Raw genomic sequence first — 27,056 nt, forward strand, 5'->3', positions numbered from 1 at the left:
TCTTATAATGAGCAACAATCGTGGCAGGGTCATCGTTTTCATGAACAGCAGTAGCAGCAGTATTAGCAATGAGAACATCACAATTGCCATCGTAATGAGATCATCTTCATTACAAGGGGAAAAACAACTGTAATCGGCAATGGCCCCATGGCAGATGTGTTGACGAGCGAGTTCAGTACTTGTGTTGTTGTTGTTGATGGTGCTTGTGCACCACTGCCAACATAACAGCAGCAGCAGGATCGCCAAAAGATTTGTAGAATCATCAACAGTGTCGTCATCTGGGCCATGGGCCAGAACAGGAACTGGTTAACACCGAAGGTAACACGATTGTCTGCACGTGGCCGCTCAGGGTGCGGGCGCGAGGCGGTGGGGTTGTGTTACCACGCGTCAGGCCGCTGAGCGCGTGCAGCGCGGCCTGCAGGAGGCGCGGGTCGCTGCGTCGGCGCGACAGGAAGTCGTCGAGCGTGGAGATGACGGCCGGGAGGTGCGGCCCCAGGTGCTGGGAGGGGAAATCTGAGCAGGGCGGGCACCACACACGACGAGCAGCACACGGCGCCACACGTCACACAACACGTCACACAACACGTCACACGTCACGTCACACAACACAACACGTCACACAACACGTCACACGTCACGTCACACAACACGACACATCACACAACACGTCACACAACACGTCACACAACACGTCACACGTCACGTCACACAACACGTCACACAACACGTCACACGTCACGTCACACGTCACGTCACACAACACGTCACACAACACGTCACACAACACGTCACGTCACACGTCACGTCACACGTCACGTCACACAACACGACACGTCACACAACACGTCACACAACACGTCACACAACACGTCACACAACACGTCACGTCACACGTCACGACACGTCACACGTCACGTCACACAACACGTCACACAACACGTCACGTCACACGTCACGACACGTCACACGTCACGTCACACAACACGTCACACAACACGTCACGTCACACAACACGTCACACGTCACGACACGTCACACGTCACGTCACACAACACGTCACACAACACGTCACACAACACGACACGTCACACAACACGACACGTCACACAACACGACAGACGACACGTCACACAACACGTCACACGTCACGTCACACAACACGTCACACAACACGTCACACAACACGACACGACAGATGACACGTCACACAACACGTCACACAACACGTCACACAACACGTCACACAACACGACATGACAGACGACACGTCACACGTGACGACACGTCACACGTCACGACACGTCACACGTCACGACACGTCACACGTCACGTCACGAGACGAACGCAGATGAGAGAGTCGCCACTCCTCCCCGGCGAACGCCGCCACCCAGGGCTTCGTTCCTCACTCGGGACTTTTCCGGAACGCCGCTACTGACCTGGACTAGAGATTATCGGCGCAAATGAGCCGCCGCTCAAAGTGACACGAGCCTCTTCGGGAACTGGATGCAACTGAGAATAATATCACGGCACGTGGAGCGAAACGTCGGACATCATGCCGAAAAACACGCGGCACGGCCAGAAAGCACATCGGGGGGACCGTACGGTCGTTGCATCTTTGTATGCGTGTGTGCATGTGTGCGTGCGTGCGTGTGCGTGTGTTTGTGCGTGTGTGTGTGTATGCGTGCGCGCTACCTTCTAAGAGTGTGGTGGTCAGCGTGTTGCACCACAAAACCATCGATCCAAGTTCATTTGCTGCTCACCACCAATAACAGTGGAGAATATGTGCACCGGTCCTGGGCCTCACCTAGGTGGACTCGGCCTCAAATGAGTACCCGCTGTGGTGTGTAAATATCGCCACGAGGGAGACAAAGGCGGACCGGGCGTGGTGCTGGCCACCCACCCCCTCGTGTGCCGTGCCGCGGGGGGGTGGGTAAGAGCACTTGCCCCAACGGACTGTTAAGGCTATGCGGGGGATCTTTATCTTTTGCGCCACCTTCCAAGGCCAGGTGGCAGATGACGTCCATTGCTTGGATGCGCCCCTGGATGTGCGGGCAGTGAGCCGCCATCTCCACCACGCGAGCGACCGGGCATCCTGACGAGTCCAGCAGCAGGCGCCTCCTCACGGCTCCTGAGAAATCAGCGGGGCACAGGATCCGACTCTCAGCCCTCCCGTCGCCGCACGGCCGGCAAACGACGCGTTCGGAGCGTCGTGCCGTCGGCGTCGCGCTCGCGAGACGAAGGACCGTCGGGCACGGCCGCCCGTCGCCGCCGTTGGGCGGAGGACGGCGCGGCGGAATGGGATCGACGAGGATCGAGCTCTAGAGCAGCGCTCCGCGACCTCGCTCGGTCCTCGGACGGTCAACGCCAAGAAGGGCGTGCGGTGGGGAGTGCGGAATGAACACCGAAGTGCAGAAGAACGACGGGAAAGAGAGAGGACGAGATGGGCAGCCGCCCAGCGATTCCGATGAACGCCAGGAAGAAAGGAGAAGGAGTAAATCATCTTGGTCGCTGCAACATGCTGCAAGCCAGGAACATCCATGAGAATCTCACTCGCCGCAGGCGGGAGAAGCACTCGCGGGTGGCCGTGGAAGCGGAACGCGAGCTGCGAGTGGAGCGAGAGGCGGACTTCCTCTGCGCATGATCAACGACGATGATGACGACGACGATGATGGCGGTGACGATGATGGCGATGGAGATGAACCAAGTGTGCGCCACTTCAAGGGGACCGTGCCGAGAAATAACGACATTGATCTCACCGTCATCGCAAAGCTTGGCCAATGAGGAGAGAGTTGCAAGGAGAGCTTCCTTCTGACTGGCTGCATCCAGAGTGCCCAGCAGCTTGAGTAGCACCTCCACGCACCGGCTGCTTAGAAGCACCTGCAACGGTACGTAGGGCCACGGTTAAGCCGATTGGCGGGTGGCGTGTGGTGTGGCGGTGAAGTGTGGTGTGGCGGTGAAGTGTGGTGTGGTGGTGAAGTGTGGTGTGGTGGTGAAGTGTGGTGTGACAGTAAAGTGTGGTGTGGTGGTGAAGTGTGGTATGACGGTAAAGTGTGGTGTGGTGAAGTTTTGGCGTGATGGTAAAGTGTGGTGTGGTGGTGAAGTGTGGTATGACGGTAAAGTGTGGTGTGGTGAAGTTTTGGCGTGATGGTAAAGTGTGGTGTGGTGAAGTTTTGGCGTGATGGTAAAGTGTGGTGTGGTGAAGTTTTGGCGTGACGGTAAAGTGTGGTGTGGCGGTGAAGTGTGGTATGACGGTAAAGTGTGGTGTGGTGAAGTTTTGGCGTGATGGTAAAGTGTGGTGTGGTGGTGAAGTGTGGTATGACGGTAAAGTGTGGTGTGGTGAAGTTTTGGCGTGATGGTAAAGTGTGGTGTGGTGAAGTTTTGGCGTGATGGTAAAGTGTGGTGTGGTGAAGTTTTGGCGTGACGGTAAAGTGTGGTGTGGCGGTGAAGTGTGGTATGACGGTAAAGTGTGGTGTGGTGAAGTTTTGGCGTGATGGTAAAGTGTGGTGTGGTGGTGAAGTGTGGTGTGGTGGTGAAGTGTGGTGGTGAAGTGTGGTATGACGGTAAAGTGTGGTGTGGTGAAGTTTTGGCGTGACGGTAAAGTGTGGTGTGGCGGTGAAGTGTGGTATGACGGTAAAGTGTGGTGTGGTGAAGTTTTGGCGTGATGGTAAAGTGTGGTGTGGTGGTGAAGTGTGGTGTGGTGGTGAAGTGTGGTGGTGAAGTGTGGTATGACGGTAAAGTGTGGTGTGGTGAAGTTTTGGCGTGACGGTGAAGTGTGGTGTGGCGGTAAAGTGTGGTGTGGTGGTGAAGTGTGGCGGTGAAGTGTGGTATGACGGTAAAGTGTGGTGTGGTGGTGAAGTGTGGCGGTGAAGTGTGGTATGACGGTAAAGTGTGGTGTGGTGGTGAAGTGTGGTATGACGGTAAAGTGTGGTGTGGTGAAGTTTTGGCGTGATGGTAAAGTGTGGTGTGGCGGTGAAGTGTGGGTGCTCCCGCCTCTTCCAAGATGTCTGGTCAGTGTGGGAAAGTAATGAGGTAAAAATCCCAATAATAATAATCATAATTACCTCGTCTAATGATTAATTGTATCTGGCGTCGTGAATGCAAATTGCATCTCCCAATCGCTGAGGAGCCACAGACAAGCCGCGAGGCTGCCAGGCGGAGATCGCTCTGCAGTGTTGCCCCCACGCGTGCGACAGTGCAACGCTCTATCCCGCGCAGAAGGGACAGGTGACATCAGCCCGCACCTTGCTGGGCTGCATTCTGCCGGCAGGGCCAGGGTGTTGCACCCCGCCGATGCCCACGGGAAGGGAGGAAGGAGCCTCACAACTTTGTAGTCATTTTGTGCGGCGATCCACCAACACTCGCTGCTGCATCCTGCACAGCGCTGCTGCTGCTGCTGGACTAGAGGCAGCCATTGCCCGGCGCTGGGAGTGAGGGGTTCTCTAGAGCTCTCTCTTGGGGAGGCCCTTCCACCAGCAGCGGCATGATCCGGCAATTGCAGGGCTGCCCCTTTACCTTTGAGGATAGGCCTCTTCTCGTCGTAGCGGGGGAAACGCGGTCCATCCGTCCGCACGATTACAGGAGGTGGCTCGTGCTTCTGCTGTCCCGGGGCCTACCCCTGGGACCTACCACCGGGCCTACCTCTGGGGCCTACCCAGGGGCCTATGCTCACCTGCGAGCCGCGGGCCAAGCCGAGGTGTCCGACCGCGGCCGTGCCGTTCACCACCGCGTCCCGATTCGCCCACTCCTCCGCCAGCACGCGCGCAAGCGCCTGCAGCATTCCGTGCTCCACCATCACCTCCTGCGCCCCGCCAACACAAGCGCACGTGCACACACGTGACCACACGCGCACACATGCACGCGGGAAAACACGCGCGCACATGCACGCGGGAAAACACGTGCGCACGCGCCAACACGGCCGCTGAGCGGTGGTGACCACGTCTCGAATTGTTCACCGCACGCGCCGTCACCGGCATGGCTCGGCTCAGCTCCTGCAGTAGAAAAACAACAACCGGGGACCTCGTGAGCCGCGCCAGGCTGGCTCGGCACAGGCCCGGCTCGATTGTGCGGTGGTCAAGGGCGTGCATGAGTCTCTCGCTGCCCCCCCACCGTGCTGTACCTGGAGGTGAGGGTTGGAGGAGAGGTGGTTGAGCAGGGAAAGTGCCGCCCCCCTCGCCGCACTGCTGCCCGATCCCAGGATGCCGTGCAGCTGAGGCAGTGCGTCCATGGCAACGAGCGTCAGCTGTGCGGGTTCTGCGGCAGGGACCACAAACAAATTCAACGGTCAGGTCGCGGTCCCCTCCCTGTGCCAATGAAGGAACGTGAACAAGGAAGAAGAAACGTGCATGCGCATGGATTGCGTTACGCACTCCTTTGTAGTTGATGAAATGAAATTATTTGATCAAAAATAGTCACGTTCATTTCAAGTCCGAGGGCTGTCCTGGGCCTTGACGTTTTGGCCTAGGCCTCCCCGCTCGGTCTGTATGAATTGCGAGCACTGCAAACCAAACCAATTCACTCTACGAAAATGAAACGCGAGTGAAATGGTTTTTAAACCTTACCCTCCGTTGCCAAAACGCGACAGCATTCGCACGCTTGGACGCACACCTGCAAATACACAGACAAAACCGGTGACGCATTTGCCGTGTTGTGTCCCGCTGTGTTAATGATGTTGACGAGCCGGCTGTTGGACAGGCTTTGACTTGATTGATCCTCACCAACAAGGTTACGGCCTTGTAATAAACCAATGCCAGCAGTCGCCCTGGACCACATTGCTCGTGGCGTGTTCACACCAGCTTGCGACGTCACCGCAGTGGCATTGTGTCAAGAGGCCCGCGGGTTTTGCGTGCGACTGCGACCGGGCCGAGCGACGCTACGTCGCTTGTGTGCGGACGTCTCCGCACCTCCCTCGCTTACCACCCCATGCGCTGTTTGTTATGTATGTATCCCGCTTTCTTGATCACATGTCATTTCCGGTTGCGAAGAGTGACGACGCAAGACAGATCTGTGCTCTCCCGTTGCCCAGGTGGTTGCTGTGCTCTTGCCCAATCCTGGCTCAGACTCCATCAGTCGAGCAGAGACAGCTAAGAAGGCTGTCTCTGGAAGGCTGTCTCTCTGGTGTAGGCCAATCAGTTGCACAGACAATGCAAATATTATTAGAGCAGGTTTGCTTTCATGTTCACCACAAGTACTGTGTGGTTAAGGCTGACATGATTCCTTGTTTTATTGCCAGAAAGGGTAAAACCTGTTCTTACTCTTCATACTTTGATACCGGTGAAAAGGTCCCATGATGAAGTCTCGTCTCGTCACAGTCGGCCGCGCATCCCGACTTCGGTGGCAGCAATCATCATCATCACCAGGCTCGCGATGATTTCTGGCTATTGCCGACTCAGATTTTTAAAAAAATCGACTACTATTTTCACCACCGATACCGTTTGCAAAAATAACCACAGCCCCCCACCCCAGCACCTACCCCCCCAGCCCCCCGCTCAAGGCCCGCCGCGACTCGTGTGCCAACCTTCTCGACGGACGACGACGTGAGCGAGAGGAGCGACTTCACGACGAAGCGGTCCCCCATCGACAGGAGCTGCGCCCTGCTCTGGGCGTCCGCGGACAGCAGCGTCAGCGCCGCGCAGCTGCGGTGCTGCACTCGGCATCGCGGGCGGCGGGGGGAGAGAAGGGGGAGAAGTGCGTTCACACCTGCGCAGAGGCAGAGGCGCAGCCCTGCAACTGCCCGCCTGCTCCCACCGCTGACGATGGACGAACCTCCACTGCGGGGAGCTCGAAGAGGCCGATCCTTCCGCCGACGAGACGTCTCGGAATAAGTGGGAGTTACCTCCCCCCGCCAGTCGCGACCTGCCCATCGGGCTGACTGTGGTGAACCCCATTTATGCCGTTGGGTTGGTGGGGTGGGTGGGGTGCGTGGGGTGGGTGAGGTTGGTGGGGGTGGATTTAAGAAACTTGCGCCGCCGTCGTTTGAACTGCCGTGCCAGAAGAGGGAGTTGAACCGGCAACCTCCGGATTGCAAGTCCTGGGGGCTCTCACGACTGAAGTGCGCGCCAGGAAGCGTGCAAAGAAGCGTGGAGAGAGGTACACGCTTGGAATGGCGCTGCCAGCGCACTGCCCTGTATGTACGTAAGCACGTTGAACTTCTTTCACACCCGTGCGTAGCCAATCGTGCAATGTGGTTCCAGCCGTTGGCCCAACGTTGGGCCAACGTTGCCATGTGTTACTGGGATGGCGAGGTGGGATGATGGACGAGTCAAGATTTAGTGGCAGGCGCGCAATGGAAAGTGCGCAGGGGCTGGGGGAGACATTTACATCGCAAGATGGAGACAGGCGGCGGCTTGGGGTGGCATTCGTCCAGCAGTGGATTGAGCATGGCTGGCGGCGACGACGACGACGCACACTCGAGTGAGGTGAAGATGAGGAAGCGACGACCTCAGCCTTACCTGGACCTCTGGGTCCCCCGACTGTAGCAGCAGCACAAGTACAGGCAGGGCCCCTTCGCTGTGCAGGGCTGCCCTCCCGGTCTCTGCGCACACACGCGCACAGGAAACAAAGATAAAGATGACCCATGCAGTCTCTACCGAAGGCTGTTTAGGGCAAGTGCAGTTGAGCGAGCACGTGTGAAAGCCGGCACGGCTGTCCGAGGCGTGTCCTGGAGAGGCCAAGTCCCCCCACTGTTGTCCCCAGCTGTTCCCGTTGTGTTTTATTCTTCTTACTTCACCACGGCGGACTCTCATCGAAGTCTTACTCAGCCTACAATGGAATAGACAGTGTGCTAACCGCTGCGCCACCGCTCCCAAAGAGGCCACATTGGCACACGTGCGAGGCCAAACACATCACTGTCTTAATGGTCACGAGTTATTTTCCCATGAGAGCCGGAATGCATGCTCGGATTGTTTTTCCAGGTTGGTCCTCGCGACATGGGGATGTGTGGCCAATGCCAGTTCCACTGCGTGTGTGGGTTGAGCTATGGGAGGAGAACGGAGCGCCCGGTGGAGACCCACACAGGATGGGGTGAAGAGAGAGAGAAGACAAACTTTACACACTCCCACACTCCCACACTCACGCTGCAGGGAAGAGCAGACTACACAAAGACAAAGATCCCCCGTATAACCTGAAGACTGTTGGGGAAAGTGCTGTTAGCGAGCACCGATGAAGGCCGGTACGGCACACGAGGGGGTGGGTGGCCAGCACCACGCCTGCCGTCTTTGTCTCCTGAGTGGCGACGTGTACACATCGCACCAGGTACTCATTTGAGGCTGTGTTGACCTAGGGGAGGCCGATGACCGGTTCAGATATTTGTCGCCGATATTGGCCGTGAGCGGGCATTGAAATCGGGGCGCCGGATTCGTAACGCAGCATGCTAACCGCGACACTACCACTCCCCAACACACGCACACTGCAGAACGAGGGGAGAGCACACTTCACGCTCTGTGCGTAAGGAGGGCAGAACAGACACGTGCCACACGAATGTTGCCACTGCACCGCCCTGTACGTGTACGTATGTTGGACTTCTTTCGCACCGTGCGTAGCCAACCGTGCTCATCGGGATGTGCGGGTGAAGGAGAACAAACTATAAACACAAAAATCCGTTCTAAAAAAATGAGATGGTGGTGTGGCCAACACCACGCGTGGCTGCCTTTGTCTCCCCAGTGTCGCTGTTTACCACACCGCACCAGGTACACATTTAAGGCTGCGTCGACCTAGGGGAGGCTCAGCGCCGGATCAAACTCTGGTCGCCAGACTCGTACGGTGTGCATCACGAACCCGCCAGTGCGCTAACCACTGCGCCACCGCTCCCCCCTGGGAGCGAGTGCACAGAGACAGACGTACAGACAACAACAGCCCAGCTTTGTCAACCCGTAATCCTGTACATTGGGAACTTGAGTTTTTAGGTCCATACGGCGTACGAGATTTATTGGGGGTCTGAATTGGTCTGTAATAAGGTCGGGGCACTGATGAGGGGTCTGAGGGGGACGAGAAACTGGACCCCCTCGCCACGAACTCGCGCCTCCCCGTGCCACGGGGCGCACCCCGCGAGCCGCCCGCGTGCCACGCTCGTCCCGAGCCTCTCAACAACAACAGCAACAACAACACACGAGGCTTGGCAGGAAAACGCGAGGACGCTGCCAGCCTCCAATGCCTGGCCAGGTGAGAACAAAGTAGCACACACAGACACACACACACAGACACACACACAGACACACAGGCACACACAGACACACACCGACAGACACACACAGACACACACACAACACAAACACACACACACAACAACAACCGCCATTCGCCACTAAGTGGCGGTGACGTCACCACGACGCTTGTGCCAGGCTATGTGCACCTTGAGGCTACGTGAAGTGTCGAACGCCCGCTGGCAGGTCACGGGGCAGACCCAGGTGCCACGGGTCGACTGACTGAAATGACTGAGATGAATGGCTGATGCACCACCTGTGCCCCCTACTGTGCCAACTTGCTGTGCGTAACGCAACCGATGAAAATATATTGCCGCTCGACTGATTCGGAGACCTCTGCTGTTAAACCGGAGCCGGTCATGAGCACACTGCCCAGGTATGGGGAACTCTCCACTCTCTCCACAACTGCCCCATCACCGATTGGGAGTTGTGGGGGTGGAGTGTCCGATGGTACAAAATACCCTGGCAGGTGCTTAGTTTTGTTGGGGCTGATGGTAAGGCCCCACCTCTTATTGGCAAGCTCCAGGTTTATCAGCAGCGCCTCCAACTTCTCCTCTGAGTGAGCAGCGATTACCAGATCATCGGCATACATAACGTGGTTGAGCAATAGGGAACCATCCCTTGACCGCACCCGGGCATCGATCAGCCTCCCATTATATCTGTACCAGATGGACACACACAGACACACACAAACACGCACACAGACACACACACAGACACACACACACCCACTGTGTGCACCCAACAAACCCGTTCCCGAGTGTAGCGCGCGGTCCGCCCTGTTCTGGCTGTCGTCTCTCGCGATGACTCTCACCGCGGGCGGCGCCTGTCGGCTCGTCGTGTGTGCAGCTGTGTTGTGTTGGGGAGCGGTGGTGGTAGCGAGCAGGGCACCGCGCTACGAACCCGGCCGACACCGGCGATGATTATCTTAACCGGTCCTGGGCCTCCCCTAGGTCGACTCGGCCTCAAATTAGTACCTGGTGCGGTGTGTAAATATTGCCACTGGGGAGACAAAGGCGGCCACGCGTGGTGCTGGCCACCCACCCCCTCGTGCGCCTTCATAGGTGCTCGCTAACAGCACGTGCCTCAACAGTGTGTTAAGGCTATATGGGGGAACTTTCGATCTTTGTTGTAAAGTCTCCAACTCTTTATGATAATCCACCCTGCCTCTCTACTGTCTCTCTCTGTCTACGTGCCATGGACCAGGGCCGTTGCCCGAAACGTCGCCGATGTAGAGATGTTTTCTCGGGCCACACGGCGCGTGCCGTCGTTGGCGGACACGTTGATGTAAGGAGCAGCGAGCACCACCACCACCACCCCCACCACCACCACCACCCCCACCACCACCACCACCCCCACCACCACCACCACCCCCACCACCACCACCACCCCCACCACCACCCCCACCACCCCCACCACCACCACCACCCCCACCACCACCCCCACCACCCCCACCACCACCACCGCCCCCACCACCACCGCCCCCACCACCACCACCGCCCCCACCACCACCACCCCCACCACCACCACCACCACTTCCACCACCACCACCCCCACCACCACCACCACCACTTCCACCACCACCACCCCCACCACCACCACCACCCCCACCACCACCACCACCCCCACCACCACCCCCACCACCCCCACCACCACCACCGCCCCCACCACCACCGCCCCCACCACCACCACCGCCCCCACCACCACCACCCCCACCACCACCACCACCACTTCCACCACCACCACCCCCACCACCCCCACCACCACTTCCACCACCACCACCCCCACCACCACCACCCCACCACCCCCACCACCACTTCCACCACCACCACCCCCACCACCCCCACCACATCCACCACCACCCCCACCACCACTACCCCCACCACCACATCCACCACCAACACCCCCACCACCCCCACCACCACCACCACCACCACCCCCACCACCCCCACCACCACCACCCCCACCACCACCACCACCCCACCACCACCCCCACCACCACCACCCCCCACCACCCCCACCACCACTTCCACCACCACCACCCCCACCACCCCCACCACATCCACCACCACCCCCACCACCCCCACCACCACATCCACCACCACCCCTGGCACCACCACCAAAGCCACCAACCTCACAACCACCACCACCCCTACCACCACTACCACCATGCCCACCACCACCACAACAATCACCACAACCCCCACCACCACCCCTACCACCCCCACCACCACCACCACCACCACCCCCACCACGACCACCCCCACCACCCCCACCACCCCCACCACCCCACCACCCCCCCAGCACCACCACCTCCAACACCACCACCACCCCCACCACCACCACCACCACCCCACCACCCCGCGCTAAATGCTTTCAAGCTATCAACTCCGGTTCAGTGATTCTGCACTTGCTCTATTACTATAGTACTATACCGCCTTCAAGTTTTACAAACGACTGGGTGTTTAAGGTTAGCGATTTGTCGTATTATCTGTCTGTAAAGCAAATGAAAAAATACAATTACTTTACTGTGCAAGTCAAAAATTAGTGTTTTAATATTTGTGTGTTTTTTTTATTCGGGCCTCTTTATAACATATGCTACAGGCCCCGCACTATCTTAATCCGGCACCCCCACAACCACCACCTCTGTCAACTCGGCTTTAAACGAGCACCTGATGCGGCGCGTCAAAACACCAGCAGCGGGATTACGAATGTGGTTGAGCACGCCACGCCACGCCACATTGGCGGGCCATGCCACACCACATTCGCGGGCCATGCCAGCCTCTGATCGGTTCCTGCAAAACGGGTGCCGCGGCTGGCACGCGCCAGGCCAAAGCGCTCGCGAACCCGGCGGAGGGAACTTCCCGGTGCTGCCCTCGGGGGCCGCCGCAAAGGAGCGTTGTCCCGGCTTGCTCAGGGGAAGGCTGTCACCTTTGACTGAGTTGACAGCGACGCGACTCTCTCCGGTTCGTCTATTCTCTTGTCAGGTCGCAGGACTAATGGCGTTTTCTCGGAAACTTGAAGAGAGTGACATTTTGCAGGTGCAAAGCAGAGAACAGATTGCGAGGAATTCAAACGATTTGAGCTTCAAGGACAGTAATTTCGGAGGTGGGTGGGTGGGCAGTCCTCGTTTGGTCACGCGAATGCTGCGTCCGTGCTGGCGTCGGAGACGCAGCCGCATGGGAAGACGCTCAAAGAGTCGACCTTTGTAGGACGGCGACGAAAACATTTGTACTGACCGTGAGACGCGACCTTACACCGTTTTGAAGGAGTACTGGTCGCCAGGATTTGGACAAAGCCACAAGGCTACGAGATATAAAAATAGTATTATGGTGAACGCTAATTTGTGTACTCTGATGAAGATGGACCATAGGCCAAAACATCGTCTATTAGAAATACATTTTTTGCGCTTAAGGCCACACACAGCGTTATTTATGAATGTTGATTGTTGTTGTGGGTTGTGCACCACTTCCGACGCAGCAGCAGTATCACCATCAGATAATGTGTAAACAAAATTATATTCCTACCAGAATGTGGTGTGTGTGTGCTAGTCCATGTGCACGAGTAGTTATACGCGTTGCTTGTTATTCATGTTAACAATTCCGCTTGTTTACCCAGCAAAGTCTCGCCGAGTCGCACGATACTTTCCCACTAGGTTCCTGCAAAACTGCTTTTGCTGTTAATTTGCAAAACACTTTTCGTTCAGCCTATCTGGGATGTGTTGGCGAGTTGCATTCTGTGCGTGTCTGTTTCAGTTGTGGGAGTGAAACTGGAGAACCCGGAGGAAGCCTACTCAGAACAGGGGGAGAGAATACAAACTCTACACACACTCCCACAAAGACACAGATCCCCCGTGTAGCCTGACAGACTGTTGGGGCAAGTGCTGTTAGCGAGCACCTTTGAAGGCCGGAACGGCACACGAGGGGTTGGGTAGCCAGCACCATGCCCGGCCGCTTTTGTCTCCCTAGTCGCACCAGGTACTCATTTGAGGCTGAGTCGACCTAGGGGAGGCCCAGTACCAGTTCAGATAATATTTGTCGCCGATATTGGCCGTGAGCGGGAATCGAAATCGGGACGCCGGGTTCGTAGCGCAGCGCGCCAACCGCTACGTCGCCGAATCCCCTGCGCCGCCTCGCCGCCCCCGAGACAAACAAATTGCCCCGCGGCTCTTGCACAGCGCCGTGGTGGCTCCGATGGGACTGCTCGCGCGTTGGGGGGTTTACTCGGTCGGAAGCTGGCACACGCGCACACAGCGCCACCATCGCGAGCACCGCCACCGCCGCCGTCGCTACCGCCACCACCCCATCCGCCACCACCCCATCGCCACCACCGCCCAGTGTGAAATGTATGGCTTGTAGAAATAGCGACGGCAAATAAGGGGCCAGTTACGAGGATGACACCGCGTGGAGTTTCGCCGGTACGCAATCGGGATGTGCGCGTGTGTACGCATGTACGTACGTCGGAGAGCGGCGGTGCAGCGGTTAGCGCACTGCCTTACGAACCTGGCGACCCAGAGATGATGGCCGGGACCACGCCCTGCCACCTTTGATAATAATCAAAGGCGGCAGGGCGTGGTCCCGGCCATACCACCTGCTTGTGCCACAATGAAGATGAACTTTTCCTTTGTGTTCATATACATTGTGAGTTAGTGAGTGGTGTCGATACCCGCGTGAGTGAGTGAGTGAGCGAGCGAAGGAGTGGGTACCCGTATGAGTGAGCGCGTGAGAGAACGAGCGAGCGAGCAAGTGAGTGAGTGAGTGAGCGAGCGAGTAGGTACCCGTATGAGTGAGTGAGTGAGCGAGCGAGCGAAGGAGTGGGTACCTGTATGAGTGAGCACGTGAGTGAACGAGTGAGCAAGTGAGTGAGCGAGCGAGTAGGTACCCGTGCGAGCGAGCGAGTGGACGGCGGTGACCGCGCTCCGCTGCACGGGGAGCTCGTACGACTTTGCGAGCACGGCCAGAGACGCGACGACGCCTGCCGCCACCAGCTCCCGCTCGCAGCCTCGGCCTGCGCACCACCAGCACCGCCGCCGCCACCACTCATCAGAATTCCGCTCGCACACAAAGCTCTCCGGGACGGAGCGGTCGGCCGCGCACCGGACTTGTGACCCAGAGGTCGCCGGGTCGACTCCGTCTCCCGCCGCGGCGGCTGAAACGACGGCGCGGGTTTCTGAAATCCCCGCGGCCGCCTCTACCCACCCAGCGGTGTGGACGTGCGGCGGCACAGTCGTTTGTTGGGCAGGTGGCGTGTGCTGGGGTAAAGTGTGGGTGCTCCCACCTCCTTTAAGGTGGAAGTGGAGGCCAAAATACGTTTCTCTCTCGACCTACGCCAAGTGAGGGCCCTTCCGCCAGCAGCGGAGTGCTGATAATGATGACAGTGACGATGATGATGATCTTGTTGATGTTGATACTGTGGGTGCTGCTGTTGCAAGCGGTGATGATAATGGTGTTGATGATGACCGCAATTATAATTGATGCTGCGTCTGATCATGCTGCTGCTACTGATGATGACGACAGTGATGGGGATGCTGATGATTATAATCATTGCAGCTGCTGCCACTCACTGATCATGGTGGTACTAACTGTTTGTTGTGCGAGAGGAGGGGGGGGCAACACTCTAGCCCCGTACAGATGCTTAACAAATGGTGATGAGTCCGCAGTTTGTTGCACCGCCTCCTCGTGGCGGGCCAGGGCACGGCACCTGCACGGCGCCCACGGGGAGGGAGTTTCGCAGCTTCCGGGCGGTGATCCACCAACCCCCGCTGCCTCCCCCGCACTCCTGGGTGATCGGCCACGTGCCGAGACGCCGCCGCCCGGCTAAGATCACGACGGCAATGACCGCCGTTGGCGACGCTGGCGCTGGGGCTGGCGCTGACGCCGGCACTGGTACCTGTGTCGAGGAGCGTCCCCAAGCAGACGCACGCGGACGCCTGCAGCGCCGTGTCGCCACTCTCCAGCGCGTCCACCAGCGCGCCGCCCGCTCCGGCCTGGACCGTCACCTCCGCGCCAACTGCACACCAACAACGCCTCGTTAGCCACTCGCGGCACCACCAGCGCCGCAACGGTTTTGTTGAGTCAGAGAGAGACTTGTGCCATTGGCAGAGCAGAGGGCAGAGACGACGCAGGTGGAGAGATTGCCAGAGAGGCGTGTGCAACGTAGTGAGTGCAGGATGGGCGGGTGACGGTCGATCGCTGACAACGTGAAGGTGGCTTGGGCAGGACGTGTTCGCTTTTAGAGAAACGTAAGAAGGCCCCAGCACATCGCGCCACGCCACAACGCGAACACACAGAGGTATTCTGGGCCTCTGTCGGGTCCACTCAGCCTCAAATGAGTACATGCTGCAGTGTATCCTAGCCAGGCCAATGCAGGGCCCTCATGGCGCCGTTGTTTTCCACCGGCAGTTTGCCGTGCCGAGCCCCCGACAAAAGACGCCTGAAGCTGGCTCGGGGGCCAAGCAGGGCCAGGGGCGGGGCTCACGAGTACACGGCATCACTGCACTCTTGGTGGCACGGCTCGGCTCTGCAAGTGGAAAAACAACCGGGCACCTCCAGACTCCCGCGCCGGGCTGGCTCGACACGGCCTTGGCGTGGTTGCGCCGGTGGAGAATGGGTGTACGGCTAAGTGAGGGGTGCGTGTGAGCGTGCATGTGAGCGAGCATGCGTGCATGCGTGCGTGTGTGCATGCGTGTGTGCGTGTGCATGCGTGTGTGCGTGCGTGTGAGTGAGCGAGTGCCGTACCGGCGCGATTCTTGAGCAGATGATGCAGCGCTTCGCACGCGACGCTCTGAACCCTCGCGTCCTCTGACCGCAGCAGGGACAGCAGCAAGGGCACGCTCTCCTCCGGCAGCGTGCAGCCAGCTGCTCCCCAAACAGCAACAGCAGCCGCAAGAGCACCTCAACCCCCGAGTCGATGTGAGCGGCGGTGTCTATTTAAATATGGAATCTTTATTTGGGTTTTATTGTTCTAGAAGTGGCTGAGTGGCTCAATGTGTGTGTGTGTGTGCATGTGTATATTTCGGTTGTGGGGAGCGGTAGTGTAGCGGTTAGCGCACTGCGCCACGAACCCGGCGACCCGGGTTTTACTCCTGCTCAAGGCCAACACCGGTGACGGTTATCTGAACTGGTCATGGGCCTCCCCTAGGTCGACTCAGCCTCAAATGAGTACCTGGTGCGGTGTGTAAAAACATCGCCACTAGGGAGGCAAAGGCGGCCGCGCGTGGTGCTGGCCACCCACCCCTTCGTGTGCCGTGCCGGCCTTCATACGGTGCTCGCTAAAAGCACTTGCCCCAACAGTTCGTTCCAGGCTACACGGGGGATCTTTGTCTTTTTGTGTGCAATTGGCTGGGTCTTGTAACCCACGTGCCCAGCCACCGCATGCCCAAGCAGCTTCTGTTTTTGGCCGGATAGAGGGGGTTGACTAAACGGGCGTGGCACGGGCTGGAGATTAAGATCGAGATGTCATCGTAGCCACAACCTGTAACTCCACCACCAGCACATCTCACACCTGTGTACCCTCGCGCCAAATCCCACAGTTGCTGCACCGGAGAAGACGCAGCGACCTCCAAGACGTGCCCAGACAGTCTGCCACCGTGTGGCCTTTAGGTCTTCTCTCCCCCTTAGTTGCCAGGCTCTTAGAGACCACTTCAGGCACAAGTAGATGCACCTGCCAGTCACCTCTGTCAGTTTACCCACAACACCTGGGTCTGTCCTGCCAGTATCAACATCAAGAACCTGGAGAACCCGGAGTAGACCCACAGAGAACATACAAACTCCGCGCAGAAAGGCGCCCGGGTTGGGAATCGAAATCAGACGGTTAATGCGACGCGGCACAAGTTTCACCGCCGCCCTCCTCGTGCATGGCTGCAACGCGCGCGGGCGGCTCACCGGTGCGGCCGGCGTGCAGGAAGTAGACAGCCGCGGGCTCCTGCGCTCTCGGCTCGGAGGACGAGGCCAGGGCCGCCAGCCACTGGAGGCGCTTCTCGTCCAGGGAGCCCCCCGGCTCGCCTGCTGGGCACACGGCACACGGCGCTTGTGCCACTGCCGGTGGAAGGGCTTCCACAAGAGGGAGCCGATATTGTTGTCGGTGGTGGTGGTGGTGTTGTCGGTGGTGGTGGTGGCGGCGGTGGTGACGGTGATGGTGGTGGTGTTGTCGGTGGCGGTGGTGGCGGCGGTGGTGGCGGCGGTGATGGCGGCGGTGGAGTAGGCGTGAGGCTATGTAACAACCCTGGGCATGGCTGACGGAGCGAGGGCTTGCCAGACCACCATGTGTGTCCCGGTTGAGCCCCCAAGAAATCCAGTCGCTTTAAACTCAACACAGTTGGTGTCAGCTGGTGGCTCGGCTCGGCTGGTGGCTCGGCTCGGCCGGTGGAGTAAATAAAATATAATAAATAAATAAACGACGTCCCGGCGCCTCCCGAGCCAAGCTCGACGTGGTGGAGCCCCAGCGCGGTGCGGCTGTGCGGTGGAAAAAAAAGAGGCGGGGGGGGGTTGACCTCACCGCTCTCGATGCTCCGCAGAAGCTGAGTGGCGGCCGACAGCTCGAGCGTAGACAGATCCTCGCCAACGCCGGCAGCAGGGGGGGCCTTCAGCAGAACCTCCTCCGCACGGCTGTCTCTGCGGCCAGCGGTGCTGTCGGCGTCGTCGCTGTCGGTGTCGTCGCCGTCGTACTCGCGACGGAGGCCTCCAGCTCCTCCTTCCCCCGCTCCTCCTTCTCTCCCGCGGGAGGATCCCGCGCTGCCGCTCCGGCCCCTGCCGCCGCCGCCGCCGGCCGCCCTCCCGAGCGCCGCTCTCTTGAGAAGGGCGACGCCGCGGCGCACGCAGCGTCCGCCGCCGTCCACGATGCGCCGCAGCAGCCGCAGCAGCGCGGCGAGCAGCTCGCCGCAGGCCTCGCACGGGCGGCACGGGGACATCGCCGAGCGCGGTGGAGGCGGGTGGGGGTTGAGATGTTGCTGGTGACGGTGGAGGAGGTGGAACAGTGGTGGTGGTGGTGGGAATATAACAGCTGTGGTTTTGGTGGCGCTGGTGATATTGGCGGTGGCAGGTGGTGGTGTTTGCAGGAGTTGGAATATTGTTGATGGTGCTGTTGGTTGTGGTGGTGCCAGTGATGGTGGAGCTCTAGATGGTTGTGGTGGTGGTGCTGCTAGAGGTTCCTTTAATCCCACTTGTTTTCGTCGGTAACCAGAGCTAAAGACAAAGCACAAACAAAAGTAAACGTCAGGTGTGGATGTGACCATAACAAAGACAAACAAAGACAAAGATCCCCCATGTAGACCTAATAGACTTTTTGGGCCAAGTGCGAGCTCCTCTGAAGGCCGGCACGGCACACGAGGGGGTGGTGTGGCCAGAACCACGCCCAGCCGCCTTTGTCTCCCCAGTGGCGATGTTCACACGATGCACCAGGTAAGGCTGAGTCGACCTAGGAGAGGCTTATTACAGGTTCAAGATCATCGTCAACGGTGTTGGAATTGAACTTGGGTGGCCGGGTCCGTAGCGCAGCGTGCTTACCGCTCCCACAACGTACACATGCGCAGCGGCAACGTGATGGAGGGGTTGGTGGACGGGGGTCATCAGCCATGATCGGTCCACTGCTGGATGAAGGTCCCCCCCTCTCGTGAACGCGCAAAGCGATAATGCACGCGAGCCCCATCTCGTTGCTTGGTCTCAATACTGCAATCGATTTTATTTTGTTTTTTTTTAACATCTAAAATATTTGTTTTATCATCTTGGCTCTGTTCTATGAGCCTGAAGGTGACATTGGTCGTTTGCATGCGATTTGCATTCAGTGTCAAAGATCCCTTTTCGCGAGCGATTAATTTTATTCTTTAGTACGTAGCCTTTCACGGCCGACGTTATGATTCACAGTTGTTGTGTTTTGTTTGGGTGAGGTCGCGTGAACGATATGTCGCGTGAGCTCGCCGGTGAGCTCAGCTGCTTCGCGGTCGCGAGTTCGATCCCCGTACGGTCCACCGGGATGTTTTACTTTCCCCGCAGCTCCGATAATGATCAGAATCAGAATATATGTAAAGCTCTTTTTCGCAGATGTCCAGGAGGGGTGGGTAAGAACATTAAAACAACAAACAGTACAAACACTCCAACATGTTAGTAGTGCAAAGTGCAGGAGAGGTCAACAAATCACACAAACACCTACAGATACAACACTCAACCATCCCACTCCTACCAGACACAGCCCACAGAGGTGTTCACTTATTCTTCAAAAGCGACCTGGCCACAAATGATAGCTCAACAAAGTGACTTATTAGCGGCGGTTGGCTATAGGTACGGTGCGAAAGAAGTTCAACGTACACACGTGCGTGTCATAAAACCCTCCTCCACCCGACAAGGGCAATCAATAAATGCGTCACTTGAATCGAACGTGGCCGAGTTTATGACAGCTCCGGTGGTAGCGGTGGCGCCACCGAAACCCGTGTTGTTGCTGCTGCTGCTGGAGAGGAATGTCAACAAACGTTCATGTCTAAACTGTCGACAGCACAAAACAAATAAATGACGCCACAACTCGAGTAACCCGTGCTGGGAGAGAGACGTCCCCCCCCAACTCCGACGCCGGCGCGGAGTGAACCCCCCCCCCCCCAAAGTTGCTGCCGATCCAGAGAGTTCGGTGCCCTCCCCGCATGTCTTGATCCATCGATGTCCCCGAGTGTTCCGTTAACCCCCCTGAATCGCGTGAAAGCGCCGCTGGCGGACAGCTGCCGCTGGCCGTGGGTTTCCTGAACATTTTCACGGAGTTTTCTCAAGACGTCTTGGAATAAACAAATAAATCAGCCGAAGCACAAATACGACTTCAACTCGTCTGTCAACAAAAAAAATATAACAATTCATCTTCAAGGTTTCAAGGATAGTCCTGCGATAAGTTTTAACCAACATCATTACCGTCCACTCGTTTAGCCAGCAATGGCTCGCCGCGTCTATTTTAGTTATTTTGTGTGTGTTTCCCAATTAAATTACTCGCGAGTGAGATATTTCTAAACGTGGCGAACTTGCACCGTTGACACCGGCACCCCGAGGCCCACCCTTGTGAAAGGCGCCGCGGGCTCTTGCACGCCCACTGTGAAGCGGACGGCGGCGTAGGCCGTAGTCTCCGTGCTCTCTGTTGGTCAATACCGCGCCCCGTATTGAGCCAGGGCGGCCAGGACGATGTTCGAACCGCCACCGCTGTGCCGACCCCTCGCCCCCGCTGCCGGCGGAAGGGCCTCCGCTCGTGGGGGGGGGGGGGGTGGGCTCTGGAGAAAGTGCCTCGACGGGGCGGGCGGGGGCCTTTGGCCTCCTCTTCCACGCTGGCCAGAGGTCTCGGTCGGAAGAGGGTGGGATTGCTCTCACCCCCCCCCCCCACCGCACGCGACCTGCCGATCGATTGAACGGCGGGCGCGCTTGGAAGGACGAGTGTCACCTGTCTGGCTCGGTCGGCCTTGACAGGCATTTGTCAGCGCAGCCTCAACAATGATCACTTCCACGGAGCAGCGTCTCGGGTGACAGACGCACGCACAGCTGCCGTGCGGCTGGCTGGAGGGGGTGGTGGTGGTTGCTGTTGTTGTGCGGGTCCAGGCACGATCTGAGAGCAGCAACGACTGAATGACACCTGGCTCGCACCTGGAACACCGAACATATGTCACACGGGCAACATTTACCTTTGCCGTTCATCTGACACAAACAAACACGGCGCCGCGTCCAGCTGATATATGGTGGCGTCTCGTGTGGCGCGTGCCGCCCTCTCTCCCGATCCCCCGCTGGACGAGGGCCGTCTCGGTGCGACCCACCAACCCCCCCCCCCCCGCCCAAGTCGCTAGGCAGCTGCCACGGGTCGGCGAGGTGAGCAGTACGGCAAAATATGAAACTGTTGTACTGCACTGCACTCGTGGCGTCTACGCTCCCCGACGTCGCCAGCCTGCGCTGACCAGCCTGGCGAGGCACGGTCACAGAGCCCGGCACGGCTCCGCACGGTGTGGGGAGCGCCTCATCCAGCAGTGGATTGATTAAACGCGCTGTCACGGTCGAGCGTGGTGCTGGGTGTTTTCGAACACCCAACGCGGTCACGATTCAGGGAGACAATTGCATTCAGGGTTTTGATGTTATTACTTTTATAATTGTTATTGTCTCTCTCTGTCAGTCCTGTCGCCTCCCTGTCTCTCTCGTCGCTCTCTGTTCCATTAGCCTGCAGGTCATATTTGCATGAAATGGAACCTATTCTCGCATGCACGATTCAACCTATCGTGAGTGCAAAAATTTATTTCAATACATGATAAAGTTATTTATATACACTTAGACGTATAAGACAAAGATTGCTGTTAGCGATCACCTATGTGTGTATGGAGAACTTATTTTGCACCGTACGTAGCCAACCGTTCTAATCGGAGGTGCGGGGTGGCAACGACACCTATGAAGGCCGGCACGGCACACGAGGGGGTGGGTGGCCAGCACCACGCCCGGCCGCCTTTGTCTCCCCAGTGGAGATGTTTACACACCACACCAGGTACTCATTTGCGGCTGAGTCGACCTAGAGGAGGCCCAGGACCAGTTCAGACAATCGTCACCGGTGTTGGCTACGAGCGGGACACGTAACTCGCCGGGATCGTAGCGCAGTGCACTCACCGCTGCGCTCCCGACAACAACCACCACCATTCACCACTAAGTGGCGGTGGCGTCACCGGGGGGGGGGGGATACGCCAGCGATTGCAGGGCTGCGCCTTTACATTGCAGAGTGGGGGGGGGGGGGGCTGCCGCCAGCGTTCTGCTGTCGTCACGGGCTGCCCCCCGCGACAGTCAACCTTGGGGAGCTCACACGTGACGTCTGCTGTCGCCAGGCCAGGTGTTGCACAACGACGGCACGGATTATTGTTGTTGTTTGTTACCGGCGGCGCAGACCACCGTTCTGAAGGGGGGGGGGCGAGCACAACAGAGGTAGGTCCTCGGCGAGTCGAAGCTTGAAAGCCTCGCGGCCCCATTGGGGTGATAATTATCACGAGATGACCACCGCTCATTACAGGTTAAAGGTCAAAGGGGTGGAGACGCGACCCCCCCCCCCCGACCACCACTCTACCCCGGCCCCTGCCACCACTAGGACCGGTCGGTTCGGCTTGCGACTGAACGATCTCGCAAAAACACAGCAACGAAAAAACGTTAAAGATTCCCATCTGGTGTTATTGTTTGACAGTCTGCACGTGATATGCAGCAAGAGGTTGTACAGAAACTCCCATCAAACGCATTTATCACAGGATCTGTGAATTGTTAACAGAGCCATGCGTGCGTGTGTGTGCGGGCTGGCAGAGGTTAAAGTAAGGGAGTGGTGGGAGCAGTGGTTAGCGCGCTGCGCTATGAACAATACCGACATCGGTGACGAATATCTGAACCGGTCCCGGCTCTCTATCCAGGTCTACTCGGCCTTAAAATGTACCTGGTGCGGTGTGTAAACATCATCACTGTGGAGGCACGGTTGGCCACGTACGGTGCGAAAAAAGTTCAACGTGCAGTGCATAGAGGCGGCCGGCCGTGGTGCTGGTCAACCATCCTTCTCGTGTGTTGTGCAGTCGGCCTTCGTAGGTGCTACTCGCTAACCGCACTCGCAGTCTGTTAAGGCTATGCGTGGGGTCGATGCCTTTGTAAAGGTGCAGCCATGAAATATCCTGCTCTCGGCCCCTGCTGGCCACGAAGGGCCCTCCACTAAGAGTGGTCCCCTCTGGAGGAAATGTTGGCCTCCTCTTCCACCGCTGCTCAACAATGACGCGTGAAAGTGGCTGGGCCTGGGAGGTTGTGGCCGTCCTTGTCAAGGATGGGGCCAGGAGCGCGACGAGCGTGGGGGGCCGGCAGGGGGTGCCTTGCCCCCCACCCCCCGTGGCCAAAGCTACGAGTCGAGGCCTCCCTCTTGACAACCACCACGAGAAGTGTGTACGACAACAGCGTACAAACAAAAGACTTGTTACGTGTTAAACTGACTAACCTCTATGGGGAGGATACTTTTCTTAAAAGACTTGTTTTGCCAAGACGGAGCGCCCCTACGGCGTGAAATGTTCGAGACCGTGAGCGTAACGATGCGATAAGGCGAAGGGGAGCCGCGATATTTAATAGCCTCGGGGTCCGATCGCGCGAGACAAATCAAATACTGGGGGGCCCCCCGACCTGGGGGGCCCCTCTACCTGACCGATTGCCACCACCCCCAGAGCTGATAAAGTCGTCGTCACTCACCCCACTCAATGGGGGCCATACCCACTGTGAATGGGGCCATACCAGTCTGAGTCTTGAAACTTCGATTCCGGCAACAAGTCCTCCAGCTGATACGCCGGCCTTAATAGGTGCTCGCAAACAGCAACTTCTCGCCGAGAGTTTGTACGGCTCAATGGGGGGTGGGAGGGGGGCTTGCACCGATCTCTTAATCCTCCCGAGATTTCACCGCAGGCCGAAGCCGCGGAAGCTGCCACCGGCACCCCAGTGCCGCGCCTCGGACGCTGCCGCATCAAAGTGTCCCCGAGGTCAAGCTGGCCAGGGCCTTCAAGTGCATCTCCCGCGGGGTGGCCCGAGTCACTCGTGGAAACTCCACTCTCCTACGGGAGGACCCAACGAATCCGCACCGAAAAACACTACAGAGGTATGTGTTTTGAAGTTGCAAACTCTCTACAGGGCGCTACGCATGACCCCCCGGGGTTAGAATTCTACGGCGATTATGATCTCACACCGGCACAGCATACCACACAAAGATCGCCTGTGTAGCCTGTAACAGACTTTTGGGGGAAAGTGCTGTTAGCGAGCACCTATGAAGGGCGGCACGGCACACGAGGGGGTGGGTGGCCAGCACCACGCCCGGCCGCCTTTGTCTCCCCAGTGGCGAAGTGTACACACCGCACCACTTACTCATCGATACAGTATAACACACCCACACACACGCACAACGCAGTGTTTATTTAGACTCACTGATGGCATTTTTTTTAGAAACCAGTCCTTGAAACGAAAGTGTATCCCACCTCCAGTGTAAAGCGGTTTCAAATCGACGCTGACGGCCCCGAACCGGTGGTGGAAATTCCACATTCCCATGACGATAACCAGCGATTCGTGAGCACGGGACAGCGCCAACAGTGATAAAGTGTGGATGTTCTAAGGCATCTCAATGAGATGGCCATTTGAACGAAGAAAATAAATCCGCACACGCACTCGTGTACCCGAGTAGCTGGTCTCGTCGGAACACCGTGGCAAGTCTCAACAAGGCCTTGGGGCCCTCTCTCAAAGGGCACACTCCTCACAAGACAAAGGCACCCCCGTGTTTTTGTTGCCTCCTCCTCCACCACGGGCGCTGTGAGCGATGAGCAGGGCAGGACGCGGCGCCCCAGGGGCGTTGCGGCCACCACCACCGCCGCCGCCGCTGTCACCCAAAGTGCCGCTTGGTGCGCGAGACCGCGCGAGCGCCGCGTGGGGTCAAATCCGCTGACATTACGCACGGTGCTTGTGGGTTGTGTCATGGGGATGTTCACCTTCCTCGTGGAGTAAAGATACGTCGTTGTTGTTGTTGGCTGCCCGCTATTGTTTTGTTTACTGACGCTAAACGTTTGCTTCGTTGCGTCCCGACAGAGCCGGGAGTAACCCTCTTTACCCCCCACGGCACGCGTCCTACCTGGCAAGTCGGCCGTGGTTGTACCCACTGCTACTGATTGCTGCGCGGATTTAATACAAACACAGAACTTTACCCCGTTGTGGCGACTGCCGCCTCGGGGAGTTGGGATTGGACCGGCGTGCCGTGGATGGATGGCACGTCCATCCTGCTGCTGCTGACCGCAAGTCCAGCTCCGGTTCACGCAGCGCGCTAACCACTGCGCCACCGCTCCTCTCCCAATCGTGTACGAACTTGCAATAGGCGTAAACAAACAGTGGCGTGTGCATGTGTCTGCTGTAAAATGCTAATTGTGTGCAATGTTGCGATTGTACCACGAGTCAAGGTTTATGGTGGGAAATTAATGTCGCACCCTGTCTCCAACGTACTATGCGCTTCCCGCTTGACTATCGTGGTGAAGTATGGTCAAAATAAACCCCTTCCCCCGGCGTGGGGGGGGGGGGAAGCCCCCTCATCTAGCAGTGAATTGACCAAAGGGCTGGAAATGTTCGTGTATATAGCGAACGTCGTGTGTAAGTCGATGTGTCGGTGTGAGGTGTGTGGGGGTGTGTGTGGGTGGTGTGTATGAGGTGTGTGTGTGGGGGTGTGTGGGGGGGTGTGGGGGGGTGTGTGGGGGTGTGTGGGGGGGGTTGTGGAGGGGTGTGTGGGGGGTGTGTGTGAGGTGTGTGTGAGGTGTGTGTGTGGGGGGGGGGGGGTGTGTGGGGGGGGGGTGTGTGGGGGGGTGTGTGGGGGTGTGTGTGGGGGGTGTGTGTGAGGTGTGTGTGTGGGGGTGTGTGGGGGGTGTGTGTGAGGTGTGTGTGAGGTGTGTGTGAGGTGTGTGTGTGAGGTGTGTGTGTGGGGTGTGTGTGTGAGGTGTGTGTGTGGGGGTGTGTGGGGGGTGTATTGGTGTTGGTGTGGTCGCGAGCGCGCTGCGCTCCAAACCCGGCGACCCGAGTTCCATTCCGAACTCACGGCCAACACCGGTGACGATTATCTGCACCGGTACTGGGCCTCCCCTAGGTCGACTCAACCTCAAATGAGTAGCAAGTCCGGGCGCGGTTGCGCCAGCATGAACCTGCGGCTATCGTGTGCCGTGCCGGCTAACAGCACTTGTCCTAACAGTCTGTTAAAGGCTATACGGGGATCTTTGTCTTTGTTATTTTGCATGTGCGTACGTGTAGCGTGTGGCATCTATGCGTGTATGTGGTATGTGTGTGTGTGGTGTGTGTGTGGTGTGTATGTGTGTATGTAGTGTGTGTGTCGCGTATGTGGTATGTGTGTGGTGTATGTCGTGTGGTGTGTGTGGTGTGTGTAGCGTATGTGGTATGTATGTGTGGTGTGTGTGGTGTGTGTATGTCGTGTGTATGGTGTGTGTGGTGTATGTGGTATGTATGTGTGGTGTGGTGTGTGTGGTGTGTGTATGTCGTGTGTATGGTGTGTGTGGTGTATGTGGTGTGTGTGTGCGGTGTGTGTGTTGTGTACGTGGTGTGTGTGGTGTATGTCGTGTGTGTGTGTGGAGTACACCACTGCCTACCTTACACGCGTGCAGGGCCCGCACGTGTCGCCTTGTGGTGCTGAACAAAGACTGACAGAGCCGAGCGAGCGAGCCAGAGTCATTGTTCGCGTGTTGCAAGGGCAGACCCATTGACAGTGATGTCACTGAATGTGTACGCCTACTCTCTTGCTCTGGCTTCAGTGGACGGTTCAAAACCAGGGCTTAAATTCGTCTCCCTCTCTATTATGTTTCATTAATGGAATCTTTTCTGCACCCAGCCGCCGCCGCAAGGGGAGAGAGAACACATTTCCAGAGCTCAGCCCTGGACAGCTTCGGCTGCAATTTGAGCCTCATCTCGAAATCGCGTGTGGGGTTTTTTGTTCTCGACTGCCACAACACCGTAACGCTACCCACGAGTACAAAAAGGTTGTAGTTGGGCACGGCGCAGCCCTGAAATTGCCGGTACACGCCACTGCTGGCGAAAGGACATCCACGATCGGGGGTTTTTATTTTATGGCTTAGCGACCTGCCGACGGGCTGATTGCGGTGTGGACGCTCGTGCCGACGGAGGTTCGAACCGGCGACCTCTGGACTGCTGTTTCCGCCAACACCACGGCCGCTTCTCTTGAGGGCTAAAATCGGACTCCCAGGTATATTTGGCGAGTAACCACCCATTAAGACAAAGACCCCCCCCCCCCGTAAAGCCTTAACAGACTGTAGGGGCAAGTGCTGTTAGCGACAACCTATGAAGGCCGGCACGGCACACGAGGGAGTGGGTG

The 27,056-nt window shown here is 57.9% G+C and overlaps 1 protein-coding gene across 2 annotated transcripts in view; it reads right to left on the reverse strand.

The window, feature by feature from the left end:
- LOC133352579 (uncharacterized) overlaps nt 1–26,568 on the reverse strand; it is a 29,846-nt gene extending 3,278 nt beyond the window's left edge. The window contains exons 1-14 of one of the 2 annotated variants that reach the window (XM_061568322.1): nt 26,317–26,568; nt 17,694–18,379; nt 17,081–17,200; nt 15,935–16,054; nt 15,087–15,206; nt 14,079–14,204; nt 7,449–7,531; nt 6,515–6,640; nt 5,559–5,604; nt 5,117–5,250; nt 4,670–4,798; nt 2,757–2,877; nt 1,994–2,128; nt 382–513 (exon numbers count right to left, since the gene is read on the reverse strand). In XM_061568322.1, the coding sequence (XP_061424306.1) occupies nt 382–513; nt 1,994–2,128; nt 2,757–2,877; nt 4,670–4,798; nt 5,117–5,250; nt 5,559–5,604; nt 6,515–6,640; nt 7,449–7,531; nt 14,079–14,204; nt 15,087–15,206; nt 15,935–16,054; nt 17,081–17,200; nt 17,694–18,379; nt 26,317–26,399 (2,161 nt within the window). In that variant the 5' untranslated portion in view covers nt 26,400–26,568. Of the gene's footprint in view, nt 1–381; nt 514–1,993; nt 2,129–2,756; nt 2,878–4,669; nt 4,799–5,116; nt 5,251–5,558; nt 5,605–6,514; nt 6,641–7,448; nt 7,532–14,078; nt 14,205–15,086; nt 15,207–15,934; nt 16,055–17,080; nt 17,204–17,693; nt 18,380–26,316 lie in introns of both variants that reach the window. The other variant, XM_061568314.1, reaches the window with a different exon arrangement.
- Nucleotides 26,569–27,056: the final 488 nt, after the last annotated feature.

Source organism: Lethenteron reissneri, chromosome 5, assembly GCF_015708825.2.
Source record: "Lethenteron reissneri isolate LAM-NWPU_2019-01 chromosome 5, ASM1570882v1, whole genome shotgun sequence".
NCBI lineage: Eukaryota > Metazoa > Chordata > Hyperoartia > Petromyzontiformes > Petromyzontidae > Lethenteron > Lethenteron reissneri.